At 39.9% G+C, this 24321-nt stretch overlaps 1 protein-coding gene and 1 long non-coding RNA gene across 3 annotated transcripts in view; one reads left to right on the top strand and one right to left on the bottom strand.

The window, feature by feature from the left end:
• The window catches only part of LOC125962032 (uncharacterized), a 145214-nt gene that overhangs the window by 97004 nt on the left and 23889 nt on the right, over window positions 1–24321 (bottom strand). The gene's annotated exons all lie outside the window — the stretch shown is intronic.
• ANKFN1 (ankyrin repeat and fibronectin type III domain containing 1) overlaps window positions 2717–24321 on the top strand; it is a 155808-nt gene continuing 134203 nt past the window's right edge. The window contains exons 1-3 of one of the 2 annotated variants that reach the window (XM_033431763.2): window positions 2717–2853; window positions 18790–18991; window positions 21774–21984. In XM_033431763.2, the coding sequence (XP_033287654.2) occupies window positions 18806–18991; window positions 21774–21984 (397 nt within the window). In that variant the 5' untranslated portion in view covers window positions 2717–2853; window positions 18790–18805. Of the gene's footprint in view, window positions 2854–18789; window positions 18992–21773; window positions 21985–24321 lie in introns of those variants that run through there. The other variant, XM_033431762.2, reaches the window with a different exon arrangement.

The following is a 24321-nucleotide window of genomic DNA, read 5'->3' as shown; positions in this document are numbered from 1 at the left end:
AAGTGTTATGGAGAATACCAGTTTGTAGAAATGAGACAAACTCCAGGAAACAGCTGGAAAACAAAAAGCAAGAACATGCTGTGAAAGTGCTGGGGGGTATGGGACAAAGTAAATGTGTGATCAGTATGGGCTGAGATTAGTCGAGAAGGAATAATCAGAGGAGACAAGCATTCAGTGATGGCCACTTGGCAAGAAAAATTAGATGTACTAAGTGAACTTTAGGGTTCCTTTCAATTCTCAGACCCCTGTTATTCTTTGAGATGGTTTATTCATCATTCAGTAAATTCATGCTAAGCCCTTCAACAAAACACTCACTCAATATTTTTTGAGCACCTTCTATGTGCCAGGAACTGTGCTAGACACTGGAGATAGAGCAGTGAATAAAAGACTTTGCACTTAAACTCTTACAGTAAAATGGGGATGATTGATGTTAAACAAGTAAGTGCAAGAAAATGTGATGGATATAATGATGGGAGGGTATACGGTCTTAGAGGACCACAGAGTGGGGGCCCTAATAGCCCAGGGACTAGAAAAATATCCCAGAGAGATGACGTTTGAGTCAAGACTCTAAGACCGTACATGCGTTAGCCAGACAAAAGGGACTGAGCATTCAGACAGGAGAAAATCATATGCAGAATTCTGGAGTTAAGAGACAGTATGGCATGTCCAAGGAACTGAAAGACATTCAAAAAGGCTACAGCATGGAAGGCAAGTAGGAAGGTGGTAAGAAATTAGGCTAGAGGGATAGGCAGAGCCAGATTATGGAGAATTTTGCTAAAGTATGTTTGGGAGTTTATACTTATTGGCAGGCTTTTCATAACATTAAAGTATTTGGCACAGTGTATCTAGCCTACTAAGTAATAATAAATGTCTGTTGAGGGGTGGATTAATAAATGAACGGATGAATGAATGGATCTCCTTTGCAATAGACACGGGCTCATGAAATGACTCAGTCTTGAGCATTTGCTCCAGAAAGCAATGTCACTATTACAGGCGGCATCATCCCCTTAGGTTTGCATAGCAGATTAAACTAATGACCCCTGTGAGGCAGCCCCTAACCTTAGTAGAATTACTCAGAGTCACCTGGCTTACCCCAGCAGATGGAATTTAAGTCAATCTGCATTAAAGTCAAAGCTTTCCTAGAGATAAGGGTAAAGTTTTACCTGGCAATCATTTAGGCTTAAGCTGTGAAAGGGTAGCCTGACTCTTTCTTAATCCTTGATGAAAAAATAGCCTTCTCAACCTCAAGGGCATGCATATTCCCAAATTAGATTATTTCTAGCAATGCTTCCATGGACGAATAAATTCAATGAGAGAAAGAGAGAAAAAAATGTGCCAGAGAGAGAATTTCCCTTTCGAATGAGAAAAGAAAAAGTAAAACAACTGTGGAAAACTTAACGGAACTCCTCCTTTGGGCACCCAGGTTTTATGTCACTGAACCTTACCTCGGATCCCAGCTCTAGAAGAGCCACTTGTTAGGGATGGGTAAGATGCTGTCTCTAGAAAGGGGGAGATTTTCAGGAATACAAGACACTATTCCCGGGATCCTAATGAATTACCAGGCCAAATATTAACACTCCACCCTCTGGTTTATAACCAAGAGATTTTCTCCTGATTTGCTACAGGGTCACATTCAACATAGGGGAGTTGATTCAGCTCCAGGCGTAAATCACAGACCAGCATCAGTGCCTAGTAAAAGGGTCCAAAATTATTTCTGAAGGCATCACAGAAGCTAAGCTTTCATTTGACAGAAAGAGAATCTGAATAGAGCTTTAGAAAAGATTCTCAGTGCTGTTGCTAGGGACGTGTGTGTATCTATGTGTGTATGTGTGTGCGTGCATGTGTGGTATTCCTATATGCCCTAAATTTAATAAGCAGCTGTGAAGGTCATTTGCCATTTTATTTCAGAGAGAACTATGAAAAGTGCCTACATAAGTGGCTTTCTAGGAAATCCATTCTGTGTGTCTTATTAGTCATATAAAGCATAATGATGCGAAAGGAGCCAGGTGCATCCAGATGAGGCTGGAATGGAAGCACTGGAATCTTTTTTCCTAAGACTGAGTCTTTTGGTGTCCTAAGTCCCAAGTCTGCTGACTACTTTCTCAGAACCTGCTCAGGCAAAAACTCTAGCATTGGCTGAGCCGCCCCGACTGGATTGGGAGCTTTCTAAAGATGCCCCTAGCTCCTGCTGGGAGCTTGTAGAGGATTGCACATGTGCCACAAGGTGAGAGGATGTGGCTGCCACCTGTGTGCTTCTGGTCCCAAGCAGCTGTGGACCATTTGCAGTTACAGGTTGCTGGATGGGCTCCTGGACGCCAGACGATATTTCTTCCGCGGCAGTTAACATAGTGCAAAGCTAACTGGCTGCCTCATTGCCCCTTTGCTCATCCTTGAGTAACAATCCATTTCGATTCAGTCGTGTTGGCCATGTAGCTTGTCGTCCAGGCCAGCCTTTCCTGATGGGCCTCACAGTTACCATAGACTAAAGACGCAAGGAAGTCATGGCATCATTTTACTACATGCACAAGGGCTTGAGAAATCAAGCCTTCCCAGGGCTGCAGTCCCGAGCACACCTAGACTCTGAGCCAGGCGGCTTCCTTCCCCTATTGTCTCCCCGTGCATCATTTGCTCTTTTGTTTTGCATTAAGAGTAGCTTAGTGATCATGGACTTCAGCTCTTGCCTGCAGTGATCCTCCTCGCATTTTATTCTTTACACAGAATAGGAAGGAGGTTTGCTTGCTTTGCGCAGAGGCTGAGCCACAGGAGAAAGCAAAGCCAATGTGATTTATTGAATGAAAGCGCTGGACAATTACCAACAACTTGTTCCTCTGCTGCCTCAGACAACCTAAACTGGTAAGTCCAATTTATTGTTGTCTTTCTTCGTGTGAATGTGGGGCTTTCTTAGTTACCAATTCTTTTTTAAATGTGTATGTGTTGCTGCGGTTTAAATGATTTTAAAAATCTGCATCTTCCAAAGTTAGCTGCAGGCAGTCCATGAAGAATGCACACAAGACATACTGAGTGGTTCTGCAATAGCACATACACGTTTATGTGGATAGGTGAGGATGGGGGTAGAGAAGCCCCATTTCTGATCATTGGTCATTTTGTTTGCAGCAAGCTTAAGGACATTTTGTGCTTGCATAACTGATTAGCATTAGCTATGAAAAATACATTACGCTTTTGTTGTGTAAGATCATTGTCCACTCGGGTTCCTGAGTGCCTACCAAATACTTGTTGGATCAGGTAAAGATGGATCCCATCACGCTGATAATCCCGAACACAAATCCAGGCATGTTGCGGTCTTTCATCCAGTCTGCAGGGTGGACACCCAGAAAGGAATGCCAGCATTCCGTCCATCCTGGGTGGACATGCTCATAAACAACATCATGATAGTGATGCTGAGGGTACCCGCCAAGGGGACACAACAGACATGCATGCAAACCCTTGCTTGATCCACTGCCACTTTGACCCCCATGTTTCTTAAGTCCTTTACTCCATGAAGATATATGGTTGGGAGGATGCCCTAGGTTTGCAAGTGGGATATTTTGAGTTCCCTGTTACCCATGCTGGCTGTTGGCCCAGCCAAGGCTGCTGGAAATACCATTGATAATCAAGGCTAAGTTTGCTTCTATGCTGGGCCCCCCAAAATCCCTGTACTCTCATTTAATTTTCTCATTTCCTAAATAAGATGTAAGCCAGTTTCTGCAGAGGGGGAAAGTGAACGGAGGAAGCTGTTGCTTTTCCTACCACCACCACCATGTCTCCTTAGTCTTTTGTTTGCCTGGCTACTGCAAGACTTTATGGCAGCATCAATCCATCTCTGGTGGGCTCAGGGTCCACATAAATGTTATATAGAATTTAATGTCTTTGGTGCACTCTATCTGCAGTATATCATTGGCGATTCAGATGAAGTTGTGGCCTTGGGTGCTGACAAGGATGGATGATGTTGGAACAGTGAGCAGCATGCTTCTTTAAATAAAAACCAAAGTTAAGAAATCTGAGAGATGGGTGGCGTTTTGCCTAGTAGAAAGTATCCCCAGGCCACTCAATCACAAGAGCAGGGTCATTCTCCCACATGATCTGGCTGTTTCACAAATGATGGCATCCTAACAGAAAGGAGACAGCATTGCTTCGTGGTTAGAGATGTCAGGAAAGCAAGTCCCTTTTGCTGGTTCTGAGACTAAGTGTGTGTCTTTGAGAAATTCACTTACTCTCCCTGAATCTCCATTCCTCCACTCCTTCTATTCCTGATTCCAAAGAAGATATGCTAAGCTCGACTAATGTATCCATGAGATACCACTTAAATCTTTCTTGTTAAAGGATGTAGTAGGTAATTAAGATCATTGTTCATACACTTTAATCCAGAGATCATGCATCAGAAACCCACAAATGAGATTTTATGTGGGGATGAGGAGATGCCTGCCCCTTCCCCCATCTAACGGATATGGAGTAGTCTGAAGGGACCATGATTACCCTTAGGGAATTAGAAGGGGAGAGTAGAGATGAAAAATGTCATTTTTTAAAAAACCTAAAATTCTGGGCTTCTCTGGTGGCGCAGTGGTTGAGAGTCCGCCTGCCGATGCAGGAGACACGGGTTCATGCCCCGGTACGGGAGGATCCCACGTGCCATGGAGCGGCTGGGCCCGTGAGCCATGGCCGCTGAGTCTGTGCATCCGGAGCCTGTGCTCCGCAACGGGAGAGGCCACAGCGGTGAGAGGCCCGCGTACCGCAAAAAAAAAAAAAAAATTAAAATATAGGTCATGTAAATATTTTTTTTCATTATTGGTCAATAATAACTGATTTTCTATACCTAGGATGACAAGATACTGAAGGTCTTAAATGTTTGAAATAAACAAATGTGGAAATATTTGGGCGGAGTTAACTCAGGGATGAGAGAAACCTATGTATTGAATTTATGACAACTTTCAGATGTTCAAATTACCCCCATGTACATGGAATTAGCAGCTGTAAATGTACTGTGATTTCGTTCTAGAAGGCTCATTTACGAAAAAATCACACACAAAAAAAGTTCCATCTCTAGGATTGAGGTACCTGAAATTCTTTTATCAGGAATTCAGTTAAGTATTGCTGTCTTTTATTAAATACAGATATTTCTTAGGAGGAGTAATAAATTAAGCCACCAATACTTTATCATAAATGAATGTATTAAATGTTTTCTACCTCAGGGGAAGCCCAAAGAATGCTGCATTAATATTATATTAATTATCCTGCTTTCTTTTGATTTCATACATGTCTCCAAGAACTTCCCTCATAATTATTATTTCACTCTTGATCAGAAAACTAAGTAGTTTTTAGGACAAGCCAAGTCCTTTTTGTGTGGAATGCTTGGCTTAGACAGTATCATCTAGATTCCTTCTAGGCCCTTGAGAGTCACACTGTGGAAAGCAGAACTTACCATCTTTCTCCTTTAAATCCACTCTTCTTCCTGTGTTCTTTTGTTTTGTTTTTTAAATTATTGGTGGAACCATTATTTGGCTAGTTAGCCAAGCAAAGCTCATAGAAGTTACCTTCATATTTCCTGATTCCTTTAGCCCTTCCACCCAATCACTAACAAAGCTTGGTCCATTTTACTTTCTTCATCTTTTTAATCTGTCCAGCCCTCTCCATCCCTATTGTCACATACTGTAGTTGAAGCCACCAGCTCTCACAGGGACTTCTTCAAGACCTTCAGACTTGGTTGTCACTTGTCACTGGTCCCACCACAACCCTCTCCCTTTCAAATCGCCCTCTGGATGCCTCCAGAGTAATTCTATAAAAATGCAAATATCAGATTTTTCTTAAAGTTCTCTAGTGATTCCCTGTCGTGAACAGGTTGAAATCTACGCTTCTTAGAATGGTACGCGAAGTGCTTGATAGCCTGGCCCTGCTACCTCTCCAGGCTCCTTTCCGAAGTTCTTGGCATGGTGGATGAAATGTACCAGTGAACGTGTCAGAGCCCAGAAAAACACCATTAGGGCTCCTGTGGACATTGACTTACCAGCAGCACCAAGACAGTTCACATTTCCATGTCCCAACCTGAGCTGTTCTACCTAGAATGCCTTCTTATTTCCTTCCTAAATTCCTGCTCGGGCATCACCTTCTCTAATCCATTTCCCCACACCCCGTTCTCCCATGACCACCTCCTGTTACCCACGAAGTTAATCAATTATCCCTTTTGCTACTTCTTTGCTTTAGGCATTTGAGAGCAGTGTCTAGAGGTTAATTTATCAGATATAGACCCATATTACCTGGGCTTGAATCCCAGATCTGCACCTTAGAAGTGTCCCAGTTTCTTCCTGCGTAAAGTGGGGATGATAATAGTCCCTACTTCACAGGGCTCTTAAGGGATTCTGTGAACTGATATATATAAAGGTATTATTTTGAATAGTGCCTGGCTCACAGAAGGTGTCATAGAAGTAAAAGATATTATTATTCCATAATTTCACATATCACACTATCTCACAGCCACAGGCACTTGCATAACTGCCCTCCTTTTTAGCCTATGAGCCCCTTGGGGTACAGGTAGGGTAATCGGCTTGTTTCAATTTGCCTAGGATTTTCCCAGTTTTAGAACTGCAAGTCCTGCAACCAGGGAAACCCCTCAGTCCCAGGCAAACTAGGAGAGCTGGTCACCCTATGAGGACCCTATCTTATTCACCTTTGAATCACCAGGGTCTATCACAGGATACATAGGTTACAGAGTAGGCTATCCATAAGGGTTTACTGAACTACAGAACCAATATTAATTGCCTTTTCACTTTCTACCTCATAAAGATGCTGTTAAACTTCAAAAATCAGTCTTCTTCTTGCTGTGAAGTCACAGCTGACTTTTCAAAACTTGTCACTGAATAACTGAATATATTATTTTTTTTAAATGCACAGGAACTAGAAAGGATGATTCCACCCTGTTATATATCATCAGTGTAATAGAATTGGCCACCCTTTAGCAATCGAAGACATAACTGTCGTGTTAACAGCAGGGGAGAACGGGGGTGTCATACTTTCTTTTCTATCTAGTGACAGGCAGGTTGAAGTCTGAAGGTCCCTAGTTCACATCACAGCCTGAAGAGTAACCTTGTCCCAGTCAGAAATGCTCCCTTCACTAAATGTATCTGTCTACCCAGTTGTCAAGAATGGCTAGAGCTCCTGTTTCTAATATGCTTTGTCTTACAACCGCTCCTCACCCAAACTGGCTCAGATCATTTTTCACAGTACAAATACAGTAAGAAAGCCCCACAACCAAGATCCTGTGAGACAGGGACTCTGGACATGCCGGAACTCATAATGAGGGCAAGATCTCGTCTTCAGAATCATGGTCTAGGAAGAAGCTGACAGGCAGCCAGACCAAGATCCCTCAGGCAGAATAACAGCAGAGTTGCTAAGAGCACGAGCTTTGGAGTCAGAGTTCAAATGCTACCTCCTCCATTTACTGACTGCAGAACCTTGTACAAATTAATCACCTCTGTGGGCCTCAGTTTCCTTGTTTGTAAAATGAGGATGTAATAACAGTACTGACTTTCTCATAGGATTGTTATTACATTTTGTCTTAGCCTGAGGCAGAGTCAATTGCAAATATTCTATTAGGTATTGGGAGATATAACCTCAGGGCATCAAGAGTGAAGGAAAAAAGGGAAATGAGTCAAGGAAGGAGGGAAAACAAATACAGATGGCTTGTAACTGCACTAGCCAAGGCATCATAAGAAAACACATATGGCTGTTTGTTTGCCTGCGACTGCTTCCAAGAAGCCTTCAAAACAGTCCACAGGGAAGGAATGGAGAGGAAATTATCTGCTGGCTACTTCCAGTCTCCTGTCTCTCATTGGTCCAGTTTTTTCCATTTCCAGATAGTATTACCCAGTCCTTCCAGGTAGACATGAGTGAAGTGGAAGCCTCCCTCCATGGGTCTGGTTGGGTCAGAGCTGTTGTAGCTCTGTCACAGCAAGCATGATGGACCCACCCTTCACTTGAGACAGCTGGTGGCATTTAGAGACAGGGTGATGGCAACAGCCAAAGCTCTCTATTTGAGCAAGTGGCCAAAGCCCAGGGAACAGGTAGTTTTGAAATAAATCTGAAGAGACTCCACTCTCCACAGGTTATTCTCGCCATTTTGTACCTGGATTGATCAGGCTGTCACTCTTTCCTTACAGCTTGGCTCCAGGTATATTCACAGGTTCTCCAAAAGTGTAACTGAGATCAGGCCATAATATGTCAAAGAGCAGAAGTCTTTAATTTTCATGAAGTTCAATTTATCAATTTATTTTACGGTTTGTGCTTTTTGTGCCTCCTCTAAGAAATCATTGTCTTATTCAAGTTCGCAAAGACTTTCTTCTAAGTTTTCTTCTAAAAGTTTTACAGTTTTAGCTTTTGTAGTTAGTTCTATGATCTACTTCATTTTAAGTTAATTTTTACATATGATATGAAGTAGGAGTTGAGGTTCTTTTTTTTTTCTGGCATATGTATATCCCATTGTTCCAGCACTATTTGTTGAAAAAATTCTTTTTCTCTATTGAACTACCTTGACACTTCTGTCAAAAATCAATTGATAATATATGTGCAGGCTATTTCTGGGCTCTCTACTCTGTTTCATTCACCTATGTGTCTATCCTTATGCCACTGTCTTTATCTATATAGCTAGCCTTACACCAGTACCATGTCTTGATTATTGTAGCTTTGTAAGTCTTGAAATCAGGTCATGTAAGCAAGTTTGTTCTTTTTCAAAGTTGTTTTGACTATTTTAGATTCTCTCCATTTTCATACAGCTTGTCAATCAATTTCTAGAAAGAAAGAAAGAGAGAAAGAAGGAGAGAAAGGAGGGAGGGAGGAAGGAAGAAAGGAATGGGAGGGAGGGAGGGAGGAAGGGGGAGGAAGGGAAGGAGAAAGAGAGAAAGAGAGAGAAATAGAGAAAGGGAGAAAAAGAAAGAGAGAAAGAAAGAGAGAGAAAGAAAAAGAAAGAAAGAAAGGCTGCTAGAATTTAGATTGAGACTGAATTGAATCTATAGCTCAATTTGGAAGAATTGGCACCTTAACAATACTAATTCTTCTGATCTGATCATGAAGAAGGTATATCTCTATTTATTTAGGTCTTCTTTAATTCACTCATTAATGTCATGTAGCTTTAAATGTATAGGTCTTGCATATATTTTGCGGCATTTAATTCTATGTAGATTTTTGAGGATTTATTAGATTATTCTCCAAACCTTCATGTCATCTGCAAATGAAGACTGTCTTGCTTCTTTCTTTCCAATCTATATGACTTTATCTTTCTTGTCTTACTTCACTGGCAAGAACACCTAGAACACTAGAAAAGGTAGGAGTGGACATTTTTGCATTGTTTCTGATCCTAGGAGGAAGCACTTGGTCTTTAATCATTAAATATAATGTCGGCTATAGGTTTTTGCAGATTCTCTTTATCAGGTTGAGGAAGTTCCCTTATATTCCTGAAACTTTTTATATCATAAACGGATGTTGAATATTGTCAAATGCTGCTTTATCTGCATTTATTAAGAGGACCATATGGTTTTTTCCCCTTTTTTCTGTTAATGTAATAAATTATGCTTGAATGCTACACTAACTTGCTTTCCTGCAATAAACCTTGCTTGATCATGATGTATTATCCTTTTTGTATATTGCTGAAGTTTATATGCTAACATTTTGTTGACATTTTTTGCCTCTATGTTCATGAGACACATCAGGCAATAGCTTTCTTTTCTTGTAATGCCTTTTTTTCTGGTTTTGGTATCAGGGCTTCAAAACTGAACCCAAATTTTAAAGAGGTTTATGTAGGATTGGTATAATTTCTTTCCTAAAGGTTTGACAGACCATAACATTTAACATGACTTTTATTAAAGATTTGGGGATAAAAAAATTATTAGGATGCAAAAAAAAAAAATCATAAAACTAGAAATTAGCTTTCCCATAGAGAATCTCTGCCTGGTTAACTATCTCCTAAAGTCTAGTCCTGTATCCATGTTGCAGAGACCAGCACACCTTCAATCTGTGTCCCCTTCTCTTTGTAACTCAGGTCTCCTAATCGTCTTTCATGGAAGAAGAATATATATATTTTCTTTCTTTAGAGCAAATACCGAGTCTTATTAAAGTTTTATTGTTACTAAAATAATACCTTAAAATTGATTAATAGTGGTACACCCATACAATGGAATACTATTCAGCAATAAAAAGTGAAGAACTACTAATAGACATTACAATATGGATGACTCTCAAAATAATAAAGCTGAGTTAAAGAAGCCAGGTAAAAATATAGATGGCCAACAGGCACATGAAGAGATGCTCAGCATCGCTAATTATTAGAGAAACGCAAATCTAAACTACAGTAAAGTATCACCTCACAGCAGTCAGAATGGCCATCATCAAAAAGTCTACAAATAATAAATGCTGGAGAGGGTGTGGAGAAAAAGGAACCCTCCTACACTGTTGGTGGGAATGTAAACTGGTGCAGCCACTATGGGGAACAGTATGGAGGCTCCTTAAAAAACTAAAACTAGAGTTCACATACAATCCCACTCCTGGGCATATATCCAGAGAAAACCATAATCCAAAAAGATATATGCACTCCAATGTTCACAGCAGCATTATTTACAATAGTCAAGAAATGGAAGCAACCTAAATGCCCATCAAAAGATGAATGGATAAAGATGTGATTTATATATATATTTATACACACACACACACACACACACACACACACACAGTGGAATATTACTCAACCATAAAAAAGAGTAAAATAATGCCATTTGCAGCAACATGGATGGACCCAGACACTATCATATTAAGTGAAGTAAGTCAGAGAAAGACAAATATCATATGATATCACTTATGGGGAATAGTAAATAATCCTACAAATGAACTTATTTACAAAACAGAAATAGACTCACAGACATAGAAAACAAACTTATGGTTACCAAAGGGAAAAGGAAGGGGAGGGATAACTTAGGAGTTTGGGATTAACACATACACACTACTGTACAGTAAGTCCCCTACATGCGAACCTTCAAGTTGCAAACTTTCAAAGATGCAAGCGTGCATTAGTATGTCCAACCACGTAAGTTAGTTCATGTGTCTGGCGTACGTTGTCATGTTCATGCACCCTCTACAAGTGGTTGTGCTTTTGTGTACTTTCCTGTACAGTACTGTATAGAGTACAGTAGTACAGTACCTTTATTTCAAGCTAGATCTGCAAGAGGACGATTTCATTGAACCCTTTGCTGTGCAACACAAGGAGCTTACTAATGAGACCTGATGGAGTTGGAGGCCCAGAGAAAGGACAAAGAGAGACAAGAGGAAGAAGAAATAACTGAAGAACCAAAGAGATTCACAATGCAGGAAATGGCAAGGGGATTTTCTTTATTTAAGAAGGCACTGTTAGTTTTTGAGGCACAGGACCCAAACATAGAGTGGTACACAAAGGTTGCAGCAGCCGGTCAGAATGCAATCCAGTGCTACCATATTATCTATGATAAGAAAAAAAGAACTACTACCCAGACATCACTGGATCGTTTTTTCAAGAGGGTAGATAGAATTGAATCCAGCAAGGAACCAGAACCTATGCCATCAATGCCAGGTGTGAGTGAAACTGCAGCTTACCCTCCATTCCCTATTGCTGATGATCCTTCAGCTCTACCACCGCCCACCTCCTCTCCCTCCTCCAGTCAGTAACTCTTCTTACCTGTTCACTTGATGCCAGCACTGTATGCCAGCTGTTGTACTGTACTACTGTACCTTTCAAGGTACTGTACTGTAAGATTAAAAATGTTTTGTTTTTTGTGTTTGTTTTTTATGTATTATTTGTGTGAAAAGTATTATAAACCTACTACAGTACAGTACTATATGGCCGATTGTGTTAGTTGGGTACCTAGGCTAACTTTGTTGGACTTATAAACAAATTGGACTTATGAACACGTCCTTGGAATGGAACCTGTTCGTATGTAGGGGACTTACTTGTATATAAAATAGATAAACAACAAGAACCTACTGTATAGCACAGGGAACTATATTCAATACCTTGTAATAACCTGTAACAGAAAAAAATCTGAAAAAGAATATACATATTCTTATATATAACTGAATCACTTTGCTGTGCACCTGAAACTAACACAACATTGTAAATCAACTATACTTCAATTTAAAAAAATTAAAATTAAAAAGAAAGAAATGCTACCATTAAAAAAAAAAATTGACCCTCGGGACAATGTGCCTAGTGGCACAGTGGTTAAGAATCCACCTGCCAGTGCAGGGCACACGGGTTCAATACCTAATCCGGGAAGATCCCACATGCTGTGGAGAAACTAAGCCTCTGCACCACAACTATTGAGCCTGTGCTCTAGAGCCCACAAGCCACAACTACTGAGCCCGCAAGCCACAATTACTGAGCTGGCGTGCCACAACTACTGAAGCCCAGATGCCTAGAGCCCATGCTCCGCAACAAGGGAATCCACTGAAATGAGAAGCCCATGCACTGAAATGAAGGGTAGCCCTCACTTGCCCCAACTAGAGAACGCCCGTGCATGGCAACGAAGACCCAATGCAGCCCAAAATAAATTTATTTTTAAAAATTGACCCTCAAATAAAGAAGAAGAATCTAGGTTAAAAAAAAAAAAGTGAATGATGGTGATTCCACTTGTATGAAATTCCATAAAATGAAACCTAATCTATAGTATCAAAAAGCAGACCAGTAGTGGCCTGGAAACAGCGGGCCTAAAATAAATAGATGTTCAAAAAATATTTATTGAACATCTGTTTATTTCAGGCACTCTGTTAAACAATTGGTATGTATTATCTAAAACTTTAATATCCCTTTAGACATGACTATTAAAATTGAGATGGGACCACTGTTAAGATGAGGAAATTGAAGCTAATATTTTGCTAAATATCATACAGCTAATTATATCTAATAAAATTATTTGAATAATTTTCTAATAAGTAGAAAAAACAAAACCTAAAAGTAGATCAGCCTTGTATCAAAGTCCTTACTTTTGTATCAGAGTCCTTACTTTTGACACTGTGCTTAAAACCACTTCCTTCAGGCCTCTATCATTTTCTGGTGAAAAACCAGCTGTAAATCATTTTGAGAATTCCTTGTACATAATGAGTTATTTCTTGCTTGTTGTTTTCAAGATTTTCTCTTTGTCTTTAGCTTTTGACAGTTTAATTATGATGTATCTAGGTGTGAATCTCTTTGACTTTATCCAACTAGGTGTTCACTGAGATTCTAGGATGTGTAGGTTAATGTTTTTCATCAATTTGGCGATGTTTTTGGCCATTATTTTTTCAATATGCTTTCTCCTCCTCCTTCTCCTTCTGGAATGCCTATTATATATATGTTGGTACATTTGATGGGTCACACAGATCTCTAAGACTCTGGTTCTCTTCATTTTTTTTTTTCATTTTGCTCCTAAAACTGATTTCAATTGACCTATCTTCAAGTTTGCTGATTCTTTCTTCTGCCTGCTCAAATATGATGTTGAGTTCCTCCAGTCAATTTTCATTTCAGTTATTGTACTTTTCAACTCCAGAATTTCTACTTGATTCTGGCGGGTTTTTTTTTATAAATTCTACCTTGTATTGATATTCTCTATTTGGTGAGACATCATTCTCATAATTTCCTTTATTTCTTTAGACATGAATTCCATTAGTTCTTTGAACATATTTAAGATATACAATTTAAAGTCTTTGTCTAAATGGAATATTACTCAGCCAAAAAAAGGAACAAAATTGGGTCATCTGTAGAGATATGGATGGACATAGAGACTGTCATACACAGTGAAGTAAGTCAGAAAGAGAAAAACAAATATATTAACGCATATATGAGGAATCTAGAAAAATGGTACAGATGAACTGGTTTGCAAGGCAGAAATAGAGACACAGATGTAGAGAACAAATGTATGGACACCAAGGGGGCAAAGGGGGTAAATGGGATGAACTGGGAGATTGGGATTGACGTATATACACTAATATGTATAAAATAACTAATGAGAACCTGCTGTACAGCACAGGGAACTCTACTTCACTTAGCTGCACAGTAAAAAGTAACTGAACACTGTAAAACAACTGTACCCCAAACAAATAAATAAATAAATAGATAGATATTAAAAAAAATAAAGTCTTTGTCTAATAAGCTCAACATTTGGACTTCTTCAAGGGCAATGTTAATATACTGCATTATTTCCTGTGAATGGAAAAATTTTTTGTTGTTTCTTTACATGTCTCATATTTTTTTCTGTTGAAAGCTAGGCATCTTAAATAATGTAATGTGGCAACTCTAGAAATCAGATTGTCCTCTAACTGAATTTGTAGAGTACGGAACTATATCTGTAAAGTCTGTATTCTTGTCATATGTGGCCACTGAAGTCTTTGCTTGGTTAGCTCAGTGGTCAGCTAATGACTGAACACAAATTTCCTTAAAGGCCTAGAACTGATCTTGGCAAAGAGGTTCTATGTCTATGTTGGGGCGCACCTTCAATACTCATCAGGCAGTTGACAGCTCTGCCTTAGCCTTCACATCCTGCTTGCACAGAGCCTCAAAGTCAGACAGAGATGAGAGCTTAGGACCTTCTCAGGTACTTTATGAGAATGCTCTCAGCTCTGGGCATGCCTGTGATCTGCTAGATCCCCAGGAATGTGTCAGAACTTTTCAAAGTCCTCTATGGACATCTAATTCCTCAACTTTTCCTTTTACGCTTTTTGGTTATCTACTGTTTGCTACCATTCTTATCCACCACCTCAGGCAGCTGTGATATTAAGCCATTGCTGATGTTTGTTTTCAACAGATGCCCCAGAGGAAAAGGTTATTTGCACTTGGTGAACTCAGAGTCAAATAAATTAAAAAAAAAAAAAGTCTTGTGAGTGAGTTCTTCCAGGGAACCACCAGAAGTGTCAAATAATGATGATTCTCTCAAAATGGGGTTTTAAAGATGCTCCATTACTATTCTGCACCATCCAGTGGCTGCCAGGCTACTGGTTTTTACTATGAATGTAGGCTGTTTAGTCTTCAAGGCTACCACAGAGCTGAGGAATATGGGAATGAAGCAAGTTAAAAATGCCACAAAGCTTACTATTCTTACCAAATTCAGTTACTTTTCTTGAATAAACACTTCCTGGATTGCTTCAAACCTTTGGTTAATTTCCAGGGTTCTGAAAAATTAATTCTGACAATTTTTGCTGATGTTCTCATTGCTTTTATGTAGAAGAGGATTTTCAGAGGTCCTTATTTTGCCATTCCCACTGTCATACTTTTCTTTTGTTTTTAATATTTCTGTGAAATGTTTAATTAGGTGTACCACTGGTAAATGGCCATTTAAAAATCTCAGTTGGAGAGTTTTCTCTTTTATTAGGAAAAGTAAACCATCTGAATGTATTGTGCCCACATATTCAGTCTTAACCCTACTCCTTCATTTTACATTTCTATTTATTATGTTTCCTAATTTTGTTTCTTTTTATTTCTCAAGTATTTTTAGACATCTTTATTCCTCTCTTCCCTCTAACCGTCTGAAGCTCTACTTGGTGCTTCTGTTTTACCATAACTTACTGTAAACATACACACTAAAATATCTAAACATATTTTTATCAAAATAAAAATGAAGTATAGTAAATACATAAAATCAGATTCAAAACAATGTTTACAACAAACAAAACTATTTAGATTATTACAGTGTACTTTGGTGTTTCTGGTTTGGGAAGAAGACTTGGAGTAACCTTAATAATTGCTGCTATTTACTGAGTGGCTACTATGCACCAAACAGGATGCATACCTTTTGTTAATTCATTTAATCTTCACAACTCTGTAATAAACCTTTTTATATACTACACAGACTCAGAGAATTTTATTAAAGTGCCCAAAGTTACACAGATTACAGATAAAAATATCATGGTTCAAGCTTGGGTCTGCCAAATTCCAGAGCCAAAGCTCCTCTGCTTCTCAAACGCTTTTCCCTTTCCACGGTAAAAATGTAAGAGCACATTTAGCTGGGAGGGGTGTGCATGTTTATGAGAACAGATAATAGAAAGTTGTCTTTCTCAGTATCTCTCATCAGACAAAATTTTAAATATAGAGAAGGAAAAGAAAATATCATGATAGATGAAATCTAGAAAAACAGAAACGTGCTAAAGGATGGCCTGGAAGGAAGGGACAGCTGGGGTGGTATGAGAAGGAAGTCAAAGAGACAGAGAAAGTCAACCTATTTTGAGTGAAGGGAACAGACAGGAGATGAGCAAAGACAAAAGAGACCGTGTGGGTAGGTGTCATCAGTTAGAGGGCAAGTCACTGGAATTTGATCAATCGACAAGAATTTATTTACTGGACTCCAGGGCACTGTGGGAGATACTAAAGAATGTAGAGTTATTTGGGGAATGATAATGATGTAGACAAGACAGATGGCTTAATGCTGAAGGAAAAGGCTAGAGACAGGAGGCAGAAGCAAATAAGTAAAGGCAATCCCCATGTAAGCTAGCCTGCATATCAATCTGGAATTTCTGTGGGAATGGTTAAGACATAGAGGAAGTGCTAGGGCTGCTATTGAATTATAGGTAAAAGATTTGTAGGCAGAAAGAGGAAGATGCCAAATCACCTACTGCTTTTGTGTAAATTAAAAGATTATTAAAAATTAATGAAAATATACCCACATGTACATACACACTACAGACAGTGCTTTACATCCTCCTTCCAAATGTAAAGGTGGCCGTTTGGCTGAGAATGGGTAGGGCCTGATGAACATGACTAATATTGAATAGGTCTGACCTCCTCAGAAGGCACCAGGAAGTCTGTGTTGGAGAAAATTACAAGCAAGACTTAAAAGGTGCCTAAAGACATTCAACAATGTAATGAAGATGGATCTCCGTTTGTTAAAGTGCAAGGAAGTCAAGGTTAGTTGGTGCTAGTGGACATGGAACCCAGTTCAGAAGCATGAGAGGAAATGAGCTTTCTGGGTAGACCCTTACTATATTATATGTAATAGACTCTCAAATGTGCATTCATTTACTCTGAAGTATCTGCTGAGTATCTTCTATAATAAATATGATAGCTGCCAGAAGTCTGCCTACATTCTAAGCTACTTACATTCATTATCTCATCAAATCCCCACAACCATAATATGTAGTTGTTGTTATTTTCTCTATTTCAAAAATTAGAAAAATGAGATGCAGACATGTTATGTAACTTGCCCAAGATCCCATATTCAGTAGGTGGAAGAGGAGATTCACATCTTAATCTCTGTTATATTTCTTTTACCCTGAGACACGCACATTTTAGGTACTGGGGATATAAAAAGTAATATTTAGCAGTCCTTCTTCTTGTGAAGCATATAGACTAGCTGGGAGACAGAAAGCCAAACAAACAGTTGTAACGTGATAAAGTATTTACTGTAACAAGCACATACTGAGTGAATGAGTAAAGAAATACCCAAATTTGCCCTGGGGTGTCAGAAACTACTTGAGCATAGACTTTAAGGATCAACAATTGTTTCCTAGGGGATGCAGGCACAGATGGAATTTTAATACATACAGAGCAGTGCATACAAAGACCCAGAGGGAGCAAAGAGTTTGAACCACTTAGGAAACTCTAAGGAGATCAGAAAGACTGAAACCTATAATGTAGAAGTACAGTATCAGATGAAGCTAGAGAGGCAAGCACTTGTATGTAAAGCTAAAGAATACGGTTATATCCTGTAGGAGTTGGAGAATCACTGAAGTCAGTGCTCTGAAGAGTTTGGTCAATAAAAGAGATTCTACATGGTATTATATCAGAGTCCATAAAGCTATAAAAATTCAAGGACTGAAGATGTCCTAAGGGTCACGGCTAAGTGGCAATGGCAGCATTACAAATGGAAGACTCCGCTGGGTATTTGAGGGCAGGTGGTGGGAAGGCAGCCGCATGCTCCAGAGACCTGGGCCCAATGCACCAGAGGCTGCACCAGGGGTGGAGACACCTTGCACATAGCTGCCTTAGCCAATTATTTCATTCATACATTTGTTCATCCAATACACACATGCTAGGCAGCAATCGCCTTGGTAGCATCAATATTTCAATAGCAATACCCAACATAATGATGGACAGCCTTTGAAATCCATAACTAACCTCCTGGAAATTGACTTCAGGTATGACGTTGGTGAGGACCTGTTTAGAGACTTGTGGAACAGCAGTCAAATACTACTTGGAGAATGCCAGTAGTAAGTGTCCTGGAGGACACTATCTGAAGTATCTGGGGTGAGCAGGGATGAGCCTATCTGTACAAATTCCCCAAAGCTCTGGGCACTGCGATAGTCCAACAAATCTCAGACAACAGGCACAGTTTAACAGTTTTGAGAGAAGGGGGATCTGCAGGAAACAACCACACTCTTTTATACACCCAACAGAAGACAGCATCTAGAGTATAAGTAGCAAAATTCCAATTATATATAGCCAAGAATAATTGAACAGACTCCCTGGGTTATAGAATTGAGATACTTCCTCCCAGTGGGACAGAGATCAAAAGATTTTTCGTAGAGGCTCAAGTCATATATGTTTGTATGTAAATGCATATGTTTATATAGTAAATGGATGTTGTCATTTCATTCTTGCCACCAATTAGCTATTTGGCCATAAACAAGCTGCTTCCCTTCCCTGGGTTTCAGCTTTCTCATCTATAACATGAAAAAGCTGGATCTGATGATCTCTAAGGTCCCTTCCAGCTATAATATTTTATTAGGATTCCAGATGGTTACTGGGGATGATAAAATTTTTTGTCAACTTATAATTATGTTGTGTAAAATTATTACGACATTAGATTTTTCTCCTCTTAGGAATTGCCGTGTGAAAATGACCCAACAAATGCAGAATTTACATCTTTCTCAGTCAAAAAAACATAGCGCCCCATCGTCTCCCAGTGCTGCCAAACGCCTGTACCGGAACCTCTCTGAGAAACTGAAAGGGAGCCACTCTTCGTTTGATGAAGCCTCTTTTAGAACAAGAACTGACCGGCTGAGTCTCAGAAAGACTTCGGTGGTAATAAAACTCTTTATTCTCATCTTGGTTTGATTAGTGCAGTTGTGTTTGGATTTAAGGAGATACTACGATGATCCACGTTTACTCCAGAACCTGATGTTTGCAAGTTTATAAATGTTGAAAGTCAGGTAAGGTAGGAACTGCACATATGTTAGTCGAAGTTTAAGTGACTGTGAGATTTTCCCTTTCTTTTTCTTAATTTCTTTTCCTTTATTTCCCTTAGTTTTTCTTTCTCTAATAGACCAAACAGCCCACAAAATAGCAGCTTGACAAATACGGAGTTTGAGATTAAATAGGCTTTCTGAGAGATCCAGTGTTCATTCAAATCCAGTGTTCATTCAAATATTGAATGAACAATGAACAATATTTTATTTACTTATTTGTAATGTATACCCCATATGCTTTCCAAAGGCATTCAAGACAGAATCCAGGCAAAAACCAAAAAAAAATGCAAATGTATTATACAATGGTAAATAAATCAATAGCGATGGTGATTGTGGGGGACAGCAAGGGAGCAAGAAAGGGAAAAAGAAAGAAAGAAGGAAGGGGAGGAGGGTGGGAGGGAGGAAGGAAGGAAAAAAACTGGAAAAAGAAAATAGTGGGGATGGAAAGAGAAACAGATATACCAAAAACCTAGGCAGATACAGTACCTAAAATTTGTCATTACATTTACCTCTGAGTTCCTAGTCAGTCAAAGCAGAAGGGGAAGGACAATTGGTAATAGCATTCCATTAGCTAATAACTGCAAGTATACCAAATGAATATCTTCCTGTTGCTAAGTCCTCCGGCTTCTATAAGATGTCATAGTGAATTATGTAATGGAGAATAAAGAGTGGCACTGGGGATGTTATAAACATTCTCACATAGCAGCTTCTTATACTGCCCCTCAGTAAAAGCTGAGGGCATAATATTATCATGCTCAGCAAGGGTATTTCTGCAGGGGGTAATGGCACCATTTGTTTGAGCTTAAAACAGAAATGAGCCCTAGCCTTTCCAGATAGAAGCGTACCAGAGTTTGCCAACAAAAGCATATGGCGAAGGGAATGACTTAAGAGTGAGAGCAAGTATGGCACATGAGAAATTAGACAGACTAAGAATCACAAACAAATACACAACTGTGTTGTTTGGACAGGGCAGCATTTTAACTTTGCACTCATTTGTTTTCTAGTTTGTTTTCTCATTTCAAACTCATCTTCTGGGAGGGCTTGGTTGTGGCTGAGTTACGGCCTAAGCATCAGAGGCTGTTCAGCTTAGCAGATTGTCGACAAAACACTTTTCGGTTCAGCAGACTGCCATGTAGCAAAGAGAGCTGCATATCAAACAGTTCTATCCCCTGGGTCCCCTTTGTCAAAACAAGCATTTGCATAATAGCTTTGTGTTTTCCTCCAATTTCATTCATGTGTGACGCACTCAGCTATGTCGACCTGTAGCCTTTGAATGGGAGAATTGAGTTTTGATGAGACTAAAAATAAAACCTGCCCACCTAAATATGTGGTTACTGAAGACCTTCCACATTTTAATCAGGCAACCCCTATGCTAGCTCAGGACCATTGGTATTTCAACATGTTTAAACACCTGGCAACTCTTGGAGAAGATACCAGATAAATGTATGAATAGTATATGTGTTGCTCTTATCCCATGAGCTACAGAAATATGTATTTGAGAGAATTCTAAAGCTTTTCTCCTTTGCTTACTATTAATCCCCTGAAAGAACCTTTCAAAGGAAAGATACTGTCTTTAGCTATTCTCTTCTATAGGTGATTTGTATCCTATGAATATTCAACTTTTGGCCCTCTCAGGCCCCAAAGCAATTGCCACCCATTCACTGAAACCTTCCCTGGACACCACCTCTTGAGCCCCTCACCTGAGGTCTCAGAAATGCCAGGTATTCAGTGGCTGGGGCTCAGGGTTGAGAAAGTGTAGAGGTTAGTATAAAGGAGTCTAGGAGTTAGGGAGTCAGCCTGCAGGCAGTGTGGACCTACTAGGGATTTGTAAATAAGGAAGGGACATGTAGCAGTGTAAATTTTAGAAAGACTACTCGTATCAATATGGAGTAGGGATGGAGGAGACTAAGACTAGCAACAGGTAGGTCACTGCCATGATCTGGTAACAGTCTGAGAAACAGTCAAAACACGGGGACGGAAAGGGAGGGGATGAGTTTGAGAAACAGAGAAAGTGTATTCCAAGCTAGTCATAATTTAAATTACCTGTGCTGTGTTATCTATGCCAGCGTTTTCCAAACTGTGTTTGGTAGAACCTTATTCCAGGACAGTTAAAACAAATATAATGAAAAATATGTTCTGTGAAAAAATATTTGAAACAGGTCATATTTCTCACCTATTAGAGAGTCATAATTGCATGTTAAAATTACTAAAGGGCTTGAGAGGTCTTACAATAAAATAATGCAGTAACTTGGTTTAATCTAATGTTTACTAAATTCACTTGACCACATGCTACTTTCTTCATAGAACACCTTATGATGGCCTACTGAACAGTATTCCACAGAAGACTGGTTTGAGAAAAACTGATGTTTGCTCTTATCTGTAGACTGTATACTATATTGTCTCAATGCATCTAAATACACAGATCTTTTCAATGTTCATTAAAAAAGATGGAGGGAGGGTCCAATAGTGTTTACTTTGGAAACCTTGGAATAAATAGCAGTTATACCACTTATAAGTGGGAATGCAGTCACTGAAGCAGTCCCTAAAATTCGAAACAGCTAGGCCATGAAGACAAGCTGGTCTATGAAATTGTGCGAACCTGCTTCATTCTCTTCCAGAACTTCCAGGGGAATGAAGCCATGTTTGAAGCAGTTGAACAGCAAGACATGGATGCTGTGCAGATCCTCCTGTATCAGTACACATCGGAAGAACTAGATCTCAACACACCTAACAGTGAGGGGCTGACACCTCTGGATATCGCCATCATGACCAACAATGTGCCCATTGCTAGGATTCTTCTGAGAACAGGGGCCCAAGAAAGTCCACACTGTAAGTAAACTCAAGAATAAAACATGTACTATTAAGGCCAGACCGCAGCTTTATGCCACCGAAATAGCCATTGCTGGCCCTTAGAATGAATGGTTGACTAAGCATAGGCGCTGAAATCCTTTACATGTTTTCATGAACTTTCATGCAAACAGTGATAGTGTTTATCAGTCTAAGCATCAAGTTACGTTCTAAATAGAATACACAGAATGTTATTGAAAAGGAACCTCAAAGGAACTTCCTCGTAAGAATTGAATGCAAGTTTTAAGATATGTGAAAGACTCCAAGTGAGGCTATAGCACAGCACATATACATAGAAAAAAGAATGAGATGGAAAAGAGAATGAGTATGTGTGTGTTAATGGCTTTCTGTCCACAGTCAACATGGTGGTTCCATTCATTCATTCACTCATTCAACAAACAATGAGGAAAGGGCATGTTCTAAGTACTAGGAATGCAGTGGTGAACAAGACAAAAATCTCTACGCTCAAAGAACTTACGTACTAGGGGAGGAGATTTCCAACAATCAAGTAAATAGATAAATTAATATATAAATTCAAATAGTGATAAATACTATGAAGAAAATAAAGTGAATGAATGGGTGGAGATTGATGGAGTGGGGACTATTTTAATAGGTTTGGGCAAGAAAAGCCTCTCTAATGCAGTGACATTTGAGCCTAGTCCTAGGCAATATTAAGGAATGAGCTATGAGAAGATATGGGGTCAAATTTTAGGCAGAGTGAATGGCAAACACTCAGAAAGGTTCTGAGGCAAGTAGGAATGAGACTGCCATATCTGAAGAACAAGAAGTCCAGTGTGGCTAAGGCAAAATGAACATAGGGGAGAGTGATGGCTGAGGGACAAGTCACAGGGACCAGACCATACAGGAGCAGATTAGCCAAGGTGAGAAGTTTCACTTTGATTTTAAGTGTGATGGGGAGACAGTGAAACAGTTTAAGCAGACGAAAGACATATTCTGGGGACTTCCCTGGCAGTCCAGTGGTTAGGACTCGGTGCCGTCACTGCTGGGGCCCAGGTTCAATCCTTGGTCAGGGAACTAAGATCCTACAAGCCGCGTGGCATGGGAAAGAAAGAAGGAGGGAGGGAGGGAGGGAGGGAGGAAGGAAGACATATTTTGCTTTATATTTTAAAAGATCACTACAGGGCTTCCCTGGTGGTGCAGTGGTTGAGAGTCAGCCTGCTGATGCAGGGGACACGGGTTCGTGCCCCGGTCCGGGAAGATCCCACATGCCGCAGAGCAGCTGGGCCCGTGAGCCATGGCCGCTGGGCCTGCACGTCCGGAGCCTGTGCTCCGCAACGGGAGAGGCCACAACAGTGAGAGGCCCGCGCACCGCAAAAAAAATAAATAAATAAAAATAAAAAAATAAAAGATCACTACAGCCGTCTGTGGAGAATACACAGTGGTTAGGGCAACTGTGAAACTGTGAAAACCAATTAGGAGGCTATTTTAATGGTCCAGGAGACAGATGCCAGTTGCTTGGACTAGCACCATAGTGACATTGATGGTGACATTGATGGTGAGCAGCGGTGGAATTCTGAATGTACTTTTTAACGGCTTTATTGAGATATAATTCACATGCCATACAATTCAATGGTTTTTAGTATATGCACAGACTTGTGCAACCATCACCACAGTCAATTTTAGACCGTTTTCATCCCCCCAAAAGAAACCCCATACCCTTCGGCTATCTCACCCCAACCTCCCCACTCCTCCCAGCCTTGGGCAACCACGAATCTACTTTCTGTTTCTATAGATTTGCCTCTTCTGGACATTTCATATAAACGGGATCACATCGTATGTGGTCTTTTGTGAATGGCTTCTTTCTGGATGTATTTTGAAGTAGAGCTGATAGTACTTACCACAGGGAACTGCTCTCAGGTCATAGACCCCGCCCAGGAGTGGATGGGATAAAATCATATAGCCCTTGCCCTGTGCCAGGCACTATTCTGAGCACTTTACATGTATTGACTCCTTGAATCCTCACACAACGTTCTGAGGGAGGCACTCATATTCCCTTAGGTGCAAACTCTCTGACCCAATGACCACAATGGCTCTGAGCCACAGTTTTTATGTTTCCTAAAAGAAAAAAGTAAACTCATCAAATTGTTAGTTTCACTAATACTGATTCACTCACTTCCAAGTGGTGAGACCCAGAAGGCTGAAAGAGAAGCAAGCAAATATATAATTAGAGGTCACATCTCTGCTCCTAAATTTCATAAACCCCTGCCACCCAAAAACTAGGTACAGAGGCAGAACCTTGTATCATAAAACTCTTTATTTTAAAAATGCTAGACTCACCACATCCATGTCAAAAAGAAT

Source organism: Orcinus orca, chromosome 19, assembly GCF_937001465.1.
Source record: "Orcinus orca chromosome 19, mOrcOrc1.1, whole genome shotgun sequence".
Classification (NCBI taxonomy): Eukaryota; Metazoa; Chordata; class Mammalia; order Artiodactyla; family Delphinidae; genus Orcinus; species Orcinus orca.
This window is presented reverse-complemented; position numbering and strand designations above follow the sequence as displayed.